The sequence below is a fragment of the Haliaeetus leucocephalus genome, unplaced genomic scaffold (genome assembly GCF_000737465.1).
Source record: "Haliaeetus leucocephalus isolate CR32 unplaced genomic scaffold, Haliaeetus_leucocephalus-4.0 Scaffold932, whole genome shotgun sequence".
NCBI lineage: Eukaryota > Metazoa > Chordata > Aves > Accipitriformes > Accipitridae > Haliaeetus > Haliaeetus leucocephalus.
In genome coordinates, this window is record NW_010973368.1 from 9,863,866 (window position 1) to 9,883,799 (window position 19,934).

General features: G+C 36.4%; 1 protein-coding gene across 1 annotated transcript in view; it reads right to left on the bottom strand.

The window, feature by feature from the left end:
• The window catches only part of EML5 (echinoderm microtubule associated protein like 5), a 99,353-nt gene that overhangs the window by 9,803 nt on the left and 69,616 nt on the right, over positions 1 to 19,934 (bottom strand). The window contains exons 29-35 of the mRNA XM_010584013.1: positions 17,160 to 17,168; positions 10,989 to 11,067; positions 9,768 to 9,897; positions 8,982 to 9,080; positions 6,827 to 6,847; positions 3,768 to 3,941; positions 2,266 to 2,474 (exon numbers count right to left, since the gene is read on the bottom strand). Coding sequence (XP_010582315.1) covers positions 2,266 to 2,474; positions 3,768 to 3,941; positions 6,827 to 6,847; positions 8,982 to 9,080; positions 9,768 to 9,897; positions 10,989 to 11,067; positions 17,160 to 17,168 — 721 coding nt within the window. The remainder of the gene's footprint in view (positions 1 to 2,265; positions 2,475 to 3,767; positions 3,942 to 6,826; positions 6,848 to 8,981; positions 9,081 to 9,767; positions 9,898 to 10,988; positions 11,068 to 17,159; positions 17,169 to 19,934) is intronic.

Below are 19,934 nucleotides of genomic sequence, written 5' to 3' on the forward strand. Positions count from 1 at the left end.
CTCAGAACACCTTCCCTCCACCCCTCCCTTCTTCCCGGGCACAACTTCACTCCCGGATTTCTCCACCAAGCCCCCCCCAGCGGCAAAAGGGGGGCAGGGATGGGGTTTACGGTCATCACATGTTATTTTCTGCCGCTTCACCTCCTCAGGGCGAGGGCTCATCACACTCTTCCCCTGCTCCAGCGTGGGGTCCCACCCACGGGAGACAGTCCTCCACGAACTTTCTCCAACGTGGGCCATTCCCACGGGCTGCAGTTCTTCACAAGCTGCTCCAGCATGGGTCCTTTCCACGGTGTGCAGTCCTTCAGGCACAGACTGCTCCAGCGTGGGTCCCCCACGGGGTCACAAGTCCTGCCAGAAAACCTGCTCCGTGGGCTCCTCTCTCCACAGATCCGCAGGTCCTGCCAGGAACCTGCTCCAGCGCAGGGTTCCCATGGGGTCACAGCCTCCTTCGGGAACCCACCGGCTCCGGCGTGGGGTCCTCCACGGGCTGCAGGTGGATATCTGCCCCGCCGTGGACCTCCCTGGACTGCAGGGGGACAGCCTGCTTCACCAGGGTCTTCACCACGGGCTGCAGGGGAATCTCTGTTCCGGCGCCTGGAGCATCTCCTCCCCCTCCTTCTGCACTGACCTTGGTGTCCGCAGGCTTGTTTCTCTTACATGTTCTCACTCCTCTCTCTGGTGGCTGTTTTCCACGTCCCAACTTTTTTTTCCTTCTTAAAAATGTTATCATGGAGGCGTTACCACTATCACTGATTGGCTCGGCCTTGGCCGGCGGCGGGTCCGTCTTAGAGCCAGCTGGTATGGGCTCGCTCTCTCTCGAACACAGGGGAAGCTTCCAGCAGCTTCTTGCAGGAGCCACCCCTGTAACCCCCCCGCTACCAAAACCTTGCCACATAAAACCAATACAACCATCAAGAACTGGTTATTGTGCAAAACTGTTTTAGTAACTTATGTGAAGAATCCTCAAATTCAAAATCATGTGTAGTATTTTAAGAGTACCAGTATGCCTGTGTAGATTTGGCAAGAATATTTTCCTTGACTGAGGTGGGTTGATGTTCTACATCCTTTTTTAAGGGGTGTATGGGGGGGGTGCCCTAATAAATGAGCGAATAAAAGAGGACTGGAAATGAACTTGGGAGCAGATCCCCTGCTCATCCTCACAGCATAACTGTTGTGTTGTTTCCAACTCCTGTTTAGCAGCACCTGAACTAGCTCCTTCCGAGACAAAATCAAGGAAGAAAAGCACTCCCAGAACTGCTCCCTACAGGAAGTATGGAGAACACATCACGTTTGCCTTTATTGAGTTTGCACAGCTTTTTACAAAACCCCTGCAAGCTTTGCATCCTCATAACCTCAGACCATACTCTAGGACACTCAGTATACAGCCTGATCTTCACGCTGAGAATCTGCCCCTCCATAAGAAAGTTCACCAAGGTTTCCCAAACCCCAGACTAATGCCTGGGCTGTGCATCTCTAACAGTTATCATTTGGAAGATACCTTCCTGCTTTGTAGGACTCTCTCTTAAATCAGAGGTAGCAGAGAGAGAGAGACCACTATGGAAAACAGATAGTCTCAAGAAAAATGAAACCACAAGCCAGTTACAGTTTCAAAAATCAAAATCAACAGTACAAATTCAGTCTGGACCCAACAGGCAGATCAGCAAGCAGGACTAACACACACAATAAAAGAGAAGCACCACTTCACAAAAGAAATCTATGGCTATCTGCCCAGCTGAAGAGATTGAGTGCTGCTCATACGGAACAACTCCTGAAATGGCAAAGCTGTGAAACTTAGCAACAAGGCCTGCATCTGTCAAAAAAAACCCAAAGCAAAACACAACCCTACTGCAGTCATCTAACAGTCATAGATGTTAATGAATGCCCCAAGACAATGCTGCTCTCACATCACCCATAAGTAGTAATCCATACAAATTCACCTCATTTCTACTGTTTGGTTCCTGCAGGCTAGCCAGCTTTGTTTTACCTGGATTAAATACCCAGCAGCGTATGATCAGTCCAAAGCACCTATGTTTGTTTCTTTTGAAAACATACAAATCCATAATCTTTTTTCTTTTCTGTTCTAAAGAAAGCTGGTATTAGTTTTAACTAGCAGGCGAGTAGTAGAAACACTAAACTAAGTTTAATAAAACAACTGACATACTCATTAGCAGGTTAGAAAAGTCTCATGGAACTGAATAAAGGCAGAAGGGTAAAAGAATCTTTGTTTGTATGCATTTTAAAATAGTTTGTTAAGGTACGTACCGCTCCAAAAGCTACAGATAGCATCGTTTGCATTCGGGCGTCTTCTATGGAGCTCAGCAACCCTTTTTTACTGAGAAGAGCTCTTCCAGCCAGAGTCCAGAACCTCACGTGTTTTACTCCCACAGAAACAAACTGGGTATCTGAATCTGGTCTGAATTCTGCTACAAATATACGCTGGTTATGACCAGCTCGGCTGGCAATTTTGGCACCTGGCAGAAAGAAAACGGACATTTTGAATTTGCTGAGAAAAATAAACATTTATGGTTAAAAAAAAAAATTAAAATTATGGAGAATGATGAGTCAATCCAAGACCACACAGGCTGGGAAGAAAAGCACATACTGCTCCTAAATTAAAAGTAAATTAAGCAGCAGATAAATCCCAAACTTTGGACAAACTACAAGAGACTAATGAATGACTTATCTGCAAATTTTGTCCAAAGTTGGAAAACTTTCTTCTTTCCACAGAAAATGCAGAAACTGACTTGTTACATATGGTCTTAGATTCAAAGGTAACGCTTTCCCAGTCTCTTCAGGGGTGTTAAAATCAGACATTTCGACCCACATGAAGATTCCTTTATCTGGATCCTTAGCTGCCATGTTGAATCTGTATCAACTCTTACGAATGAGCACAGGCACGTTCTGACTGAAACAGCAGTGAATTGCTGCATGGGCTTTTACCACACATCCTTCATACTACCTAAGATTGTACAAATACACATTTGATATTGCGTCTAGCTCCACAGGATCTAGCAAACAAGCTGTGAAGAATCATTTTTTATTAATTTGATAGCTGATCTTTAAACTTCTGAGAGATACTAGTTGATCAACAGAAATCTCCAAAGAGAGAGGAAATAAAGCCCTACGACTAGAGAATCAGTTTCATAATCTGGGCATGGCTTTGCCAGACAGGAAGGAGATGAGGAGAGGACCTCAGCAAATCGCTTTAGCCTAAATCCTGAACTCAGATCAAAGCCAAACTGAAAACATGTAGTATAGCTTAAGACACCAATTACATAGCTGCATAGAGGAGCTGTACTGGCATCATATTTCTACAATTTGCCATTTTGGGGGGATAATTTTAGGCATACAACAACCTAGCCAGTAATCAGACTTTAGAGAAGAATAAGAACAGAGAAGAATAGAAGATTTCTTCTGGGAGCAAAAAGATTTTATAAAGTTTTTACCAAGCAGCAAAGAAATGACTGAAAAAAAAAAAAAAGAATGAAGACTAAGATTTTCTTTAATTATTCTAACTGGAAATCAGTGAACTATCTTGATCTTTACACAACAGTTCCAAAAGAGATATATTTAGTTACCACCTACCTAGTTACTACTATGCATAATGACATTTATTTTACCTCTTCTTGTATAGTGCACAGTGCGCAGTTTTTATTGTAATAATTTTCCATCTGCTGATATTTTTATGTTACAATTGGTCTTGACTCAAGCCAACATACCTCTAACAATATAAATACATTCTACAAAACCAATCACTTTCCTACCTTCCTGCCACTTCCAAATGGTAATGGTATGTTCGGGATCCAGCCCTATGGAGAGCAGCAGTTTGCCAGTGGCACTGAAGCTGACTGAGCAAACGCCCTTTGAATGGTAGCACCGCAGTACTGACAGTGTCTGTTTGTTCATTGCATCCCAGACATGAATAGAAGGAGCTGTAGCTACACAAATACAAAAATATGTAATTAGTATACATTTTGAAAATGTCTAATGATTTGCTTATGGAAGCAGTTAATATTTTTTAATAAGACAAATAAAACTGTTCTGGTCAGACAGGAAAAAAAAGAAAGAAAAGAAAGGAGATTTTGGCCTCCCTTTGGAAACCAATTTACGGCAAACAGGATCATTAAGTAGGACTAAGAAGTTGGCCTTATTACACTACTGGAGATGAAAACTTTGCTTAACCTGTTACTGGACTTCTGAAGCACAGCAGCAGCTCTGAAAGCAAGCTGTCTTCTCCTGTTTTTCTCCTAGTAAAACTTAGCTCAGCATGCTAACTCAAAAACCTTCATAAATATTGAGTAGATCATCAAGAATGTAATCTCTGCCTGGGGCTTTTGGACAAGTGATAGCTGCAGACAAATTAGTTTACAGTGCAAGGCCAAAATCTCCTTTTCTACAAAATGGCCATCTGTCTGAAATGCATGCTCTCTTAGGAGAGCATCAGCTGAATAATCAGCTTGCTTACTGATGTAGAAGAGCTAGGGTATTTAATTTAGTTTGCATTGTTTAGACTGCAAGCTCTTTGCAGTAAGAACCATCTTTCCATGCTACTAATGTATGTGATTATTTCTATTATGATGACAGCTAGTTTTTTTCCAAATCCAATGCCTTCTCCAAAGATCTTGCAATCTGTGTATAGTTTGCAATCTCTGAATACCACCTAGGGCATTTCCAGGAAAGTAAGATTCTCCCTCAAACTTCCTTACTTCTGCTCTCTAGTAAATCTGACTGCAGAGTCTGGAGGTTACTGGTTGTTGTCATAGACCCAGATTCCCATAAACTAAATTCTATTTCCGCTCCATGCTCTGTGTTTCTAATCAGCTAAATCTAGTCCCTCAAAGGCGCACATATGATGGAACACAATAGGCACAGGGACCTAGGTAAAATTTTAGCCATGTGAAACTAAGTTTTTGATCACAATCCCACAGCTGTTCCAAAACTGCCTTTAGAACAGTCTTCCTAATTTCATTTCTTTCCCATTGGAATTTCCTCTCATGGCACCAACATGCTGTTATTGTCACCTTTTGAGAGGCACTAAAGCATACTATAGACATGCCATTAAAACAAAAAGGGCAGCGGTTGGCAACAACTGGTATGTCTCCAAATTTTCAGCAAACTCCTTCCTGTCCTTATGGAAAATTGAGGGAAGGGAAAGCTTTATTATGGTTCTGAACTGTGTTTTCCACTTTAGCATTGCCCTTGGTAAAACTCTGTATTGCCCTTGACCTGTGTACTTCCCCTATAACCTTGGTCAAAGTTTTTCTTTTGGGTAGCAGACAGAAACTTTCACCTAGATTTCATGAATAAGAACTGACAAAATCTTTCAGAGCAAGATTTGCAGGACAGAGAACATGGACTCTTGAGTCCTCCTACTTGATGGTGTTCTTCTGAAAGTCTCTGTCCTGACATTGCGTCCTGCTTGTGGAGTACTCCAGCTGCTCAACATCTGCTCTCGCAAGAGAGATTTTCTAAGGTGTCATCTCCTTCTGGGAGAAGATAGATAAAGCTACCATGGGCTGGCAGGACAAAAAATATCTTCAGTAAGATGAAGTGAATCTATACCAAGTCATTATGAAACTTAATTTGCCATTCCAGCCTATTACAAACATTACTCCTTCAAGAACCCCTGCATTACTGTAGACAACAGAAAATTGGAACTAGAAAAGCAGAAGTTGTCAGTAAGAAAGGTGCCAAATAGCCATCGATAAATTTTAAGTGAAACTATGCAACTTTCTAATGAAGGCAGGCAGCAGGTTGGATTCCAGACTAATGGTTCCACAAAGAAGAAAAAAGTAAGAGTGCTGGTTTTGGGAAGTGACAACGGAATTTAGTAATATACACAAGCTCAAACTAAAGTCGCAGTAGGAAGAAGGCAAGTGAGAGAGGGAAAGTCTCCAGGCATTATATGTAGGGCTAGAGATGTTCTTTCATATAAACAATTATATCATCACTGCTTCTTTTATACAGTTTAAAAGTGTTGGAAAAGGTACCTATATTCTTCCTCCCATCCTTAGAGCAAGCACAATTTGGCATATTTAAAAAGTCAACACACATGAAAAATGCCATTGTACACTTGTTCTTCACAGAATAAGCTTTAGATCCACATGAAGATTATTATACTTTCTAGGTACACACGAACACACATTTATGCATCTCTGAAGATGTGTCACGAGACAATTATGGCTGCTCAACAATGAACTCACACATGATAGTGATGAATTTTTAAGACTACAGTTGAAAAAACAATGTATTAATAAAAAATAGATCAGTCAAGACTGTCAAACTATCAAAGACCCAAAATGATACAGAAAAAATTAAACTGACATCATAACAAGCATTTTGGATCAGTGGTAATAACTGCATGACAATCATACATAAATGTGAAAGGTGATTATTTTTTTCACTCAGTCACCTAGGCCTCCTCAATAGAATTTACTTTGGAAATGCATATTTAAAATTATACTCAATTGAGTATCTAAAACAAATGTTAATTGTCAGCCCCAACATGCCTATAAAACCTGCAAGCATACATAGGAATGCTACAGTAGCAGTATGTATTAGAACTCACTAATCACTGGGCAGCAAGAAGTGAATACGTTACAACAAAAGTAGTTTTTAAAGTGTGTTCTAACGTTTTAATTGTTTCTGTATTTACAGTTTGCTGAGCTGTTGTGGTTTATATTCATTGCTGACAGTAATATGACTGATACAGGGTTTTACTAAGCCAAAAATGAATTCATGTCACTTATAGCTCTATAAAGCTGTTGACGGCTACTATATAGGCTAACTACACCTGAAGATGTTAAAATTTTATTTCCCTTACCTGACATATCTGCTGAGTCTCCTGTAATGGAAAAGCAGCAGAAAAATAATTAGACCAGAAATAAGATTAAGTGCTAAAGAAAATATATGCCACATTTAGTGTAATTTCTTAACACACACCTTGATGTCATCTCTTTGCATTGCAGCAGCACCAGTACTGCTTTTAGTGTTAAAGATAAACAATTACTCATAAAAGGCGGTCACATCAGAAATAAAAATTCATAGAATGAATATATTTTGATTTCCATTTTGAGTTACAACACAAAAATCTAGTTTTGCTGTATGTTAGGTCTCTCTCTGCCAAACTAAATAAAAAACATATTTTACATGTTACTGATATTTTAACAAATTAAGTGAAAAAATGCTGATTGCTATTCTGCTAAGTAGTAATGTTTGAGTCTGATCTTGACAAGTGGCAAATACACCCAATATTCTTCTATAGGAGCATTAAGAAATCAGGATTATAAAGGTTCAGGTACTGGGAATTATTACCCTTACTTTAACATTTCTGGGAAGTAAGACTCTGTGTAACAGCACTGCATTTTAAAAATACTTGAAATAATGTTTCTGTAAATATTTTGAGGATTTAAATCATGATGGTGAAGCTATGTTTGTGCCAGTCATATCAGTAAGAAAATCAGCAGCAGTTAAGTATGTTCTTTATGGAGTATGTACCCTTTAGCATCTGTTCAGAATCTAAAAATAAGAGTTGTCTGAAGATATTTTGCTTCCAGCTCATTTTTCTGATTTAATTCTCTCCTTTAAAACATGTTTTGTAGTTTAATTTTTAAGTGTCATCTGCTCCTGATTTGTATGCCTTAATCCACATCACAAAACAGTTAAAATTGTTCTACTGCTAGGTCACGTATAAATGATGCTGAAATAAAATAGCACTAAGGGTCTTGTGTTTCTTCTTCAGTAAGACAAACACCGAAGAAAATCCATGCGAAGAGCAAATTTTCACATTATGCCTATATTCTTCCCGTATATTCTATCATATGGAAAGGCAATCAGCGACAGATTAAGAAATAAGCTGAAAAAGCAAATTCCTAAAGACAATAAAAGGTCTGAAATTCCTGCAAATGTTCTTTGCAATCAAAGCATAGGCAAAAATCTGCTGGTAAGTTTTTCATTTAAATAATTTCCATTAATTATTTCTTTAAATTGATGTGAGGCAAGAAGCTTACCAAGAAATTAAGCTATTTTAGCTAAGCACTTACTACTATCCATGAGTCAATTTTAATGAGACATGCACCTAAAAATCTGAAAGACAGAGGGAAGCAGGTAATAAACTCTGACAAACTGACCATATTTAGATGAAAGTTCTAAAACAATCCTACAGGGGAAAAAAAAGCTATTCTGGCTAAAATAAACGAAGTTTTTTTTATTCTATGCACTAAGGAAAACAATGTGGTTTTGAATCTGCTGAGAAACAATCAAAGGTAGAAAACTGCAATTGGGCTGTAGGACTAAAAAAATTACACTCTTCAGCAAAATTTAGAAACAGCAGTATTAGTTCAGCTATGCAGATGCACAGTGGGGGTTTTTTGTTGTTTTTTTTTTTTAATTAACCTGGTTAGTTCATAGATCCAATTTTAGTGTTACTATGAAACATATTTTCCCCTTAAATCTAAATTTATCTGTAGGGAAACACCATTAGGGTTTTGGTTCTGCCTAGAATATTACAACTACGTATTATCAAAACACCAGGTAGGTATTATAAATCTGCCTGATGAGATAAAATCTACATGAAGTGACATCTATTTTAAGAATTCTGGGTTTAGTCCATATAGAAATGAAGGATAGCTCAATTAAGCTTCTTTGGAAGGGCTATGACTCTTTGGAAGGCCTAACAAGGCTGATAGTAAAATAAAACCAGACTAATTTCATGGGGCTTAACATTTCTAAAAAAATATTTTTGATAACACTCCAAACGAAAGATAAGCTCAATCTTCTTTCATGCCTCAATGTTTTTTTGTTCAACTTTATTAAATTACACTCACAGAAACATATAAAGAGGACAGGTAACTGAGTAACACTCATACAAACGGAGATAGCATAATCAAGTGATTTTTTTTTTGTGATTTATCATGAACTCACAAAGCCCTAATTGCATGCTTTTATGTTAATTTCTTTTTACAAAAATACAAACATACCTACTTGGCCAGTTGCCACTATGTTGGTAAACTTGGGGTGCTGATTTACAGTGAGGCACAAAATATCATCATTGTGTTCCTGGTAAAAAGACTGAGAGCCTAAAAAAATAAAATAAAAAAGTCCCACTTTAATTAAAACATTTATACACACATAGACATGGTTAATGTTTGAAAATTTTGTAATATTTGTTAGAAAACAGCATTATGGTGATGTTGCAGTTTGGAGCTTAAAACCAGGAAACAGAAACTCCTAATTTTTTTCCTCTATTTTAACAAATAGCAGTCAATAACTCCAAACTATTCCCTCAAGTTTTCTACATCAAGTTGCTTAAATATCACAGAAACGAATGGCATTGTGTTACTCTTTAAAAGGTCTAAGTTATTTAAACTAAATTGATTATTGGGAATGAATGTATGTGATATGGAGGACTGAAAAGTAAACCAAATGAAAAATAATTAACTTACTCTTAGAAGAAACGTTAAACTACAAAGACCTCATTGTTCAGTTGTTTTCGTTTCTGTCATCATTTTAACAAGCAAATTTCAGAAAGCTAATACCAAAATAATCAAATCTTTACTTCCTTCACAATTCAGTCACCAGAAACATTTCAATATATTTAGTTTGCTTATGCAGCTATTATGAATCTTCTCTACAGAACGAATTTTCGGCAACAAATCATAATTTTTCCACATACTAGTATAAGATTTAAAGCATACCAGTAACTTCATAAACTGTAACTCCATGTGTGTGAAGAAACATTTTTCCTCAAGTGGGTTTTCTCCTACCTGTTGCCACATTATACAAGATCCCAACAGATGCAGTATGATATATTACATCAGCACCATCATTCAAATAGTGCACATTGTTTCTGCAGTCCTTGCCTCGGTACCCGAATACCAGCTCCAAAATTAGGTCCTAAAAAGATATTTACATCTATTAGATACTCAAAACCTTATAGCAATTATGAACTTTAAAATGTTTTCCAGGATTTTATTTTTCAAATATGTCCTTATGCAGTAAAGGAAAAAGAGTTTAACGATGTCTCAAACCAACAGAAACTGAGATCCTGCCTTCCTTGTCAGCTTACATTGCTGCTCATTCTTGTCGTACACAGTCATATCATCCTATGATCTCTGTTTGGTGGATGCTGTAGAATATTTATATGTGCATACACACACATGTGTATATACACAGAAAGAGATACTCATACTCATTCATATAAATAAATAAATTACAGTGAGCCAAGAAGAACACAGCTCTTTTGATGCAGAAGATACTAAGAAACAAAGAATGACAAACACTGGTCCACAATTTAATTCCAGCTGGCAATTAAGAAAGCTGAATTATAGCCTAAAACTTCTAGAACACTGATGGCAAAAGGCTGTTTATTATGCTACACCAAACATTTTGGTTCATGTTGTAGAAAATATTTCAGCTGATACGAAGAACTGCATTTCTGAAGGTGAGATGAAATTTCCACTTCAGATTGAGTACTTTATTTGCATTGGCCATGTAATGGGGGAAAAAAAAAAAAAAAAGAAAAAGATGCCTGAGCTAAAGGCATCGTTAATAGATTTTTTAAAAATTATTTTATTTTTAAAACTGTCAACAATGATGAATTTTAAATGAAGTTTTAAAATAAATTTTAAAAAATTTTGCAGTAAAAGATGTTTAGTTTTATTAGCAATAATAAACCCACTAACAATCCAATTATCTAAACAGGACATACTGCTTTCTATGCAGTGCATTTAAAAATTTTATTGTTACTAAGAATTAAGTTGTGCTCCATTTCATTTGCAAGAAAAAGTAATATCAGGCTTTTTTAGATTTACAAAAAAAAGTTCTCTCCCACTTTTTTTGCTGTTTATTCACTATTCAATATTTCCATCTTTAATACATTTAAAATGAAACAATCATTTAGTGAGTCCACAAATGTGTCAATTTCTGGCAAAAAAAAAAAAAATCCTAAAAGGAGAGGAAGAGGAAGTGATCAATGTTTTTCTTACCTCTATAGGTCTCTTTTTTTTCCCAACATTATTTGTCTGAAGTTTCTCCGGCTGTGGCAATGCCCTACTAACTGGTGGTCTGAAATAAAGAACTGTGAATAAGAGAAGGCTGTCCGTCACCCATTCCATACTAACACAGTACCTTCCAACCTGCTACTGCATATGGAAAACTTATAGCCCTATCCTACTTAACTGATATTTGTATTCATCTTTTAAAAAATACCTCTGTCAAAGGAAAAAAACCCCACACCTTTGTTTAACATGCTAGGTTTTCCAACAATTCTTCAACAATCCATGAGGTTAATGCAAAAGCTTGTTTTACAATGAATGACCACTGATATAACATTCTTAGCTTTTTCATGCTATATTCTTAAGGTACTTCAATCTTCTCTGTAGCAATTTTATTGCATAAACTTTAAAGGCTTACCTGATTAATTTAAATACTTAAGAGAGTCATTCCTGTTCCCACATGCCTTCAGTAGGCCCTAGCTTTTCCTATTTTTGTAATAGTTTGTAGAGAACTCCAGGTACATTTGCGCATTTGCTCTTATATCAACAGAAACAAGTTAATGATCAGCGCTTAGTTGGATGTAAACCATCACCATGCAAATGCATGAATATCAGCCATAACTTATGTTCCACTGTTCTGAATAGTGCAGATTTAATTAAGAAATCTCAATTAGATATATTTGATAAATATCTGTAACATATCTTTCAACTGTTCATATACAAAGAAACATACAAACAAATAAGTCCTATTTATCAAAATCATGCAGTTATTTCTAGTAATTTGCAGGAGCATTTGTTATTGACTCTATATATACAGCACGTGGCCATGAAAAGAAACCTGTAAGTTTGACCCTTAAGAGGAACAACTCATTTAAAAATAAATTCTACGTAACAATTAAATGAAATCCAGTTGATTTAATCCAGTAGGCAGTGTGGCAAACTAATACCACACATAAAGCAAAAGGTCAGCTCTCTTTCATATTCCCTTTTTAGTATGAAGTACTTTTAATTCCATCTCTGCTCTTGAATGATGACTTTGATGCAAATCACTGTGTCTTTTCTAAGAACAATAGACTATGATTTGTTTGTACACTGTATATTTTGAACTACATTCAAAAAGTATTTTTTCAGTTATTAAAATACAATACTATTTTCTGAGCTTTATTCCTCAATTTTCCCTGCCTAATTTTAGTATAATTTGATGCCGTAACACCAATCAAAAAATGTGTACATATTATAATGCAAATTACAGTGCAACTATAAACTGTGTTCTGAGACACTTCAGTTACTTCCTCTATGCTTAGAAGCCTGTGAAGTACCTATGGAAAAAAAAAAATTACAAAAGAAAAACAGGTGAAAAATTTCTGTCTGGTAAAGAAGTCTGACAGATGCCTGGATCACCCAAACATGATAAAGTTTAGTAAAACTCGCTATTGTGTTAGATAGGGCCAGAGGGAGGTACTCGAAATATTTAATTCAGCACCATAAATCTAGATTTTATGAAATGTAAAATCTTTACAATAGAAAACACAAATCCAGATCCAAAAAGAAATATTGTTACTTTACATTTGACAGTTAACACAGTAAGTCTTTTTGCAGGGAGGGAATACGGGCTGCATTAAACAAATTCTTATCAGAGCAAAGTATGAAATAATAATTTAAAGTTAAAAAGAAAAGTCAAGGCATGAAGGAAAATAACTAAGGCTCATATTTTATATTAACTGATAAATAAGTGCAAATTAAAACAGAGAACACTAATGGAAGTATGGAGGAAGATTTTTATAACTTCACAAAGAATGGTAGTCTAACGCTCGGTTTTTGCTACTCCAAGATTCTTACTCTTGGAAAACAGACTTCTAATAAACTGTCAGTAAAGGCAAAATGTGGGGACATCTACCATATATAGCAATGCAGGTTGGTAAAGGAGTCCAATGTGTACACGCACTAAAGTTCTTCTCACTCAGAGACAAATATTAAAAGATAGCAGCATTTAAATACATTCTTTCACTCCTGCTCGAAATATATCTGGTGGGAATGTACCCCCAGACTTCATTCTCAAAGGTCCTCAGTTACAGATCTTTTTTTCCTCTCTGAGGTTTCCAGTTAGAAGGAATTCACATACATTGAGACAGAAAAGCAAAGCATTTGAATTTGCTTTTCAGATACAGCCTAGACCTAGCTCACAGCTACAGTATCCTGTCCCTTAGTGTGTGAAGGTGAAAAAGTATTCTCCTAACTTTTGGAAAAGAGAACGAAAAGCAAACCAAGCACAGTCTGGGCTGCCCTCATCATCTATACAGGCATGTTGGCCAGTACAGGAAGCAAGGAATACATCCCATTTCTGTCAGCAATCCCAACATCCAATTTCATGACCACTCTCCAATCACTAGTGTCTCAACCAGCTCTTTCCAGATCTTATACCTGATGTGAAATTCCTAGCCCCTCCAGCTATTTTCCTGGTCTTTTCTTCTCTGTGTCCTATCACCACTGACTCCTAGCATCCTCTCATCTAGCCTGTCATATTACAACAATAGTATCACTAAGTATGATTAAAATTCTCACTTTCTAATTTGAAAAACCAAAGAAACTACACTTTTATTTAGAAGTTTCTAAATTATCAACAGAAAACACTCCCAATAGGTCACAACGTTTATCATATTAAATACATATGGAGAGAGATCATCTAAACTTTTGCAGAGGAAAATCTTTCACCATATTTGTTCCCCACCTTCACAGTACATGAGCACTTTCAGTTACAAATACATCAATCAAGAGGTAACAGGGATCTCCCAGTACCACAGAAACCTTCTTATCACTGTGTGCTACTCAAATTGGATCAAGTAAAGCTACTGAACAAAAACCGGAAGGTACAGATTCTGTATGGGGAATGGGCTTTCTGAAAGCACTTCAGTGATACAGAGAATAAAAACTTGCCCTTATTCATTCAAGTAAATGAAGAGACAGAGAGAAAGTAATGCAGCCCAGGTCCAATTCAAATTTGCTGGGGTGGGGGGGCAGGAATCAGACAGCTTGAAACTTCTGAGGTAAATTTACATTAAGATTCCCTCTTCTTTCATAAAGAACTTTTTTCCCTAATATCTTTTTTGAAATGGTCACACTGGCCTCCCAAAATATTAACAAATAAAGCTTTGTTTGGGTTTTGGAGTGGGTCTGGGGGGTTTTTTTTGCATATGAATATAAGTACTGCTTAAAACTGAACAAATTCTAGTGCTTACGATCTCTGAAGTTAAATGGCAAAATAATAACCAGTTCTCTGCCTGTGCAATCAAAAGTCTTTGAAGAATGAACAGGGTTAACGGTTAAATGAATTGTACATACCTATGATTATACATATCCTGTTATTTTATGGGTAAGAATGATAGTTATTGAAATATATCTAATACCTGATTTGTGTAACAGGTTAATGATATTAAGCACTGCTAACCAATCTTTTTCCCACCTACAATTTATTACTTTGAATTATAATTAAAATTCCTTAATTCCTTTGATACCTCCATAATTGCTGCTCATTTATTAGATAACTAGGAGCACACTTACAAATGCAAAAAGTTCCTAAGAAACACTTATACAAAAGTAGTTGCTTAAAAACCACTTACATAATGTTGACTTTAAATACATTTTTAAATTAAGCAAACACAACATGTACCTTTCTCTTTTTAAAAATGAAAATCAGGAACAAAGCTGAAGTGCTGAAAATTGGCAGATTGTATACCAGTGATTCTGTTGGTCCTAACCATTAGTTTCCCCAAGAATCAGAGAAGGGGGAAAATGAGGAACCTATAATAAATGGTATCAATGTTCACTAGTTCTCCACTGGCACGTTACCTCTTCTCTCATCCTATGAAGCAGCTATAAAAATCTCCTGCTCACTCCAGAATGCTTCCAAATACCTTATCTTTTTAATTTCTGATTTGTGATGGACAATCCAACAGTCTTATTACTATTGCTCTAGAAATTGATAGAACATAGCATAAAGAGCCCTTCTTCCACTTGTCACCCTCACATTTGACACAGAGCACTTAAGCCTCATTTTTTTGACCCCCCCCCCCCCCCCCATTTCATTTATGTCCCTGAAAGATGGAGGGAAAAGTGAGTTAGAGACAAAAAAAAGCAGAAAAACTGAATAAAGCAGGAGACCATATCTGAAGTTTCATGAAAGCAGTAAAAACTGAAAGGACATGGTTCTGGCACAGGCTCAATGGTACTGGAACTGAACTGACTGGAAATGAAGATTTGTCTGCTCCTTGGATCTAGAATGTGGCATTTTTATAACGTCTACTGTCTGCTAATCCCTCGTGACAGAATGGGAGAAGAGGTAAAACAATCTCACATTATACAGCCGCTTGAAAAGACCATCTATACTTAAAGGCTGTACAGACAAACAGATACAAATATAGGTTGATATCCATCCTTAGCCAATCACTGCAGTACATTTACATTTGTACATTATCATACAAAAGAATAAAGTGAATGTCCATTAGTCAGTAAAACCTGACTTGACAATTTATACTCAGCTATATTATCTCACAGGTGACCTAAACAATTTATACAAGTACCCATCTATGAAAGACTATATTGATTCAGAGCAGTGGAACTGGAATGCAAATTACAAGCACGTATGTATTCTTTTCCCCATTTAAGATTCAAGATGACAACCTGTGCATTTAAATGCAGGAAAGTTGAAGGACACCAGAATACATTTTCCAAGTGCTTTTTTTAAAGGTGCGAAAGCTGAAGATATTTTTCATTTACTATTTAATGTGCAGGAAAGTGACTAATGGCATATACAACACACAGTGGTCATATACCCACATGTAACTGGCTGCATGCTCAAAAACTGTGTGCAAAAGATGGGAAGCAGAGCATGAATAACATTTTGGGGTGAATGCACATATGGATGGGGTCAGTTTGAACATGTGGAAGGAAAGTTTCGGCCATCTATCACAGGGGAAATAAATACCTTAATATTGGCACTTTATTTTCAACATGAAAATAGAATCGGTATATTTTAATATTTCTTGTTAAGAGACCATAAAAAAGGAATACAAGCATTTTGAAGTAGTCTGTAAAACAAAGAAATTTCTTTTTCATGGTTTCAGACATAGTTTCAGTATTATTGATACTGCTACCCATGTTGTCTTGTATAATGTTGTTGTATTTCACTCCCTATTTTTATTATTGATACTGAGTTTCTAAGTTATTTACAGAACAAGGTATGGTCTTCCGTGGTCAATATAAACTGCCATCAATTCTTTGAGTTCCATGGTAACTTATGACAATGTCAATTACAACATTTATTTCTGTTTTAAAAATCCAAGTGGGTTTTTGGGCATGATTTCATAAAGCAAATTACAGCTGTTGGTACAAAAGAAAAAGTCCCTTCCTGTGAGGATCACCGTAGCTGCACCTCGTACTTTCGGGGACTTGGAGAGAACTTAGCAATTGATTTTGCACTAGCCTTCAGCATGAAGTGATTTTCACTGCCCTCCCCAAAAGGTGTTGGCAAGTATGAAGTAGAGAATTAATTTTAAAATAAGGAGGAGTTCTTCCATTTACTCTTGGTAAGATTTTCAAAGTCACCTGTGAAACTTTTAGAGGTCTGATTTCCATTAGAAGATAATGAAACCTGGTAGTTTTTAAATACTGCTTCTTGACAACTATTAGTCATAATCATTTTCATGTGTCCTATGAGTAGTAAGTGTCATTTTGTACACACTAATGTGGATATAGGTAATCTAATACTTAAATAATTTAGCAACATATATACACCTTGACATGTCAGGTGAGACTGTCCCATCAAATATAAAACAATCCACTTTTGAGGTGGATAGCTGTGCCCTAGGGACTGGAGAGAGTGCTAACCTCTATATTTTAATAAATACTATTGAAAAATACTATTTGTAAAACAAAGGCAAGTTTAATGGTCCATGTGGTTAATTTTATATTGGTAGGTAAATAAATATCTAGCTTATTGTATGGAACAGAACTATAATGAACACATATAAATTTAAAATTTGTAATACAGTAATATTCTGAAGAGTGACAGGTGCATGGTATAGCACCCAACATGACAGATGGCTTTTTAAGGAAAATGGGAGATGACAGTAAAATATGGACTAAATAGCAAAACAAAAGCATTACCTGGAACCTCTTTTCAGCAGCAGGTGGGAAAAAGAAAAGGATTACTTTTACAAGTTTGGCTCAAAGCTAGGTGTCAGTGAATTATTCATAGAAATAATTATTATTGACTTTCTGGTTTGTATACTTCTTTTTCAAGGGAATTACTCACAACTTCATGAGTTATGTAAATCTCTTCTTTGTACAGAAAACTCCCCATTCACTTAAATGGGAACTATGAACATGTGTTGGCATGAGAATATAATTCTTAGGAATGATTCCTACTGTAAACAGAGAAAGAAAGCAGAAGCAGACACAAAAACCTCTGGAGTATATCAAGTGTTCAAAGAGTTGACAAACACAACACCTGAATTACTCAGAGAAAGGTTGTGCAGGTTTAACTTCCCAAAATGAGCTGATAGATAGAACAGCCAACTCACTATTAAAGACAGATGTTCAAGTTCACTCATAAAAATACATTCAGTTATACTAAAATACAACTATCTCAGCTAGTCAAAATATGTGGAGTACTGAGGACTGCTGAAATATACTGGGTTTTGATGATTATTTAATTCAGTTTTGTTGACTGAAGATATTTCAGCATCTGCCTCACAAATTTGTTGCACTGGATGGGTTTTCTCAGTCACGTATGATGCATACTCCTATACTTTGACTAGCAAAAAATCATTATTAACCATCAGAATATATGGGCATGTACAGATTATTTCCTAGTATTTGTACTATGCACGGGCACTTTTCATTAGTCCGATTAGCAGATACACTTCCTTTGTTTCAATTTGCTTTTAAGAACTACCAAGCAATTCCAGTGCAGCAAGGAGGATACTAGTTATCAGTCTTTTTCACTTACAGGTGAAGCAAAAATTATTCTTCTCTCATCTGTTAGGGAAAACTTACCAGAAAATTAAGAAAACTGTTAACAACTTAGAAATGGATTCTTTTTTCCCACCAATGAAAATAATCTGTTTTAGTGAATCTCTTCTAATTACTTCCAATTTTATTCTGCAATGCAAGACTGATGCAATATTTCTTCATACAGAAAACAGCTAAACCTTTTCTCCCAATAAATTTCAAATGTATCTTGAACAGGTTTTACAGTCAATAACATGCAATTCTTCAAGGACTACAGAATTCAAACACTTTCAGATATTTTTCAGAATGAGCGCTACAGAGGGGAAATTCTCCAAGAATGAAGCACAGTTTGCTCTTACAATTTTCCTGAGTCCACTGAACCAAATGTTCACATCGTCAGTGGAAAATTTTTAGCTTTCATTTGGCAGTTTCAATTCTTTAATCTCCAATTCTGCTTCCTCAATCTTATGATTTAAGTATGGAACAAGATTTTCCACATGGACCACATGTGATATATCTAATTATCACCTGGCAAATATTTACATATATGGAGATATGATCGGATGCCTAACTGGTACAAGGCAGTTTCATAAGAGGCTTTTGTGCTGACTTTCTTCATCACTGAAGTATTATGTGGAGCTGTATTCAACCTATCCAGCAATATGCCTGTGTTCCAGCTATCCTCAAGGTCTTCAATAAATGCATGTTGTTCAAATATCTTAGGTTCTGTTGATAAAGTCAGTCTACACAGATCATAACCTGAGTAACAAATCTTCCAACCCTCATCACTGGGCCATGCAATCACTCCTCTAGACATTTCTTTCCTGGTCACATCTGATTATTTTAGTTGCAAAACAAACAGGTTTTCTTCCTTGCATTCAAGACTGGAGATTATCTGGTAAGCCTTGATACCTTGGGTAACTGGCTTTTTGATTTCCTCAAAGACATGAGTTTTAGCTCAGCTTTGGGAGGAAAAATTGCCTCCAACTGGTAAAGGGAGACCATTCCTTTCCATAATGTTGTTCTAGTCTATCGCTAGTGCTCAGAGACACAGTAATACTAGTAACTAATAATAACGAAATTCTTGCTTGTGAAGAAAATCTCCAAAAATTTCAGGGATTTCAGTCTCAAGGTTAATGCCCCACACTAATGTACATTCCAATGTGCAGAAACTGATTCACAGAAAGGTTAGCTTCAGAAAACCCTGCTTTCTTTCTAAAACGGTTAAAAAAATTTTTTTTTAACTTAAAATTTAAACTTTCCTGTAATCTAACATTCTGCAAATAGGGTGAACAGAGAGGGAAGAAGCTGCTAATAGAAACTTCCTTGCTATAATTTCTAATTTTGATTCCTGGCTTCTCCCCTCTCCCAAATCACACAAGTTGACAGAGCAAAAGGAGAGGATAAAGCCATTTTTTTACAAAAAGAACTTTGGAATTTGTGCTATTTATATTCATATCACAGTCACTAAACCAGTAAGCAAAAAAATGTAATTGCATTCTGTTCATTGATCCAAAATGTACAGAAGATGTTTGTGTAAAATCTCTGCATTTCTCTTTCAGTGGCAATTACAAGGTGAGGTTTATTTACTGTCTGTATCAGGTAAAAAAAATTGCTCACTTCTGGATCAGTAAAGGACTAGTTTGTAAATAGTTTGTTAGTTCCCTTTCCATTATAAATACACAAGGATCTAAAATACATTATGTATTTTTGCTTATGTCCGTCCACACACATAAAAAACCCTCAAGAAAAAAAAATAAATTCGGAAGCAATTTTGTCACAATGCCTGGTTTTGAATTGCATCTGGGAGTAGATGCAGAGCACCTAAAGAATTTTCAAAAAATATCAAACACTGGGATCTTCCCATACAAGAGATCTCAGCACATGGACTGAGTAATGGTATGTATTAAGAAAACAGGATAGTGATGA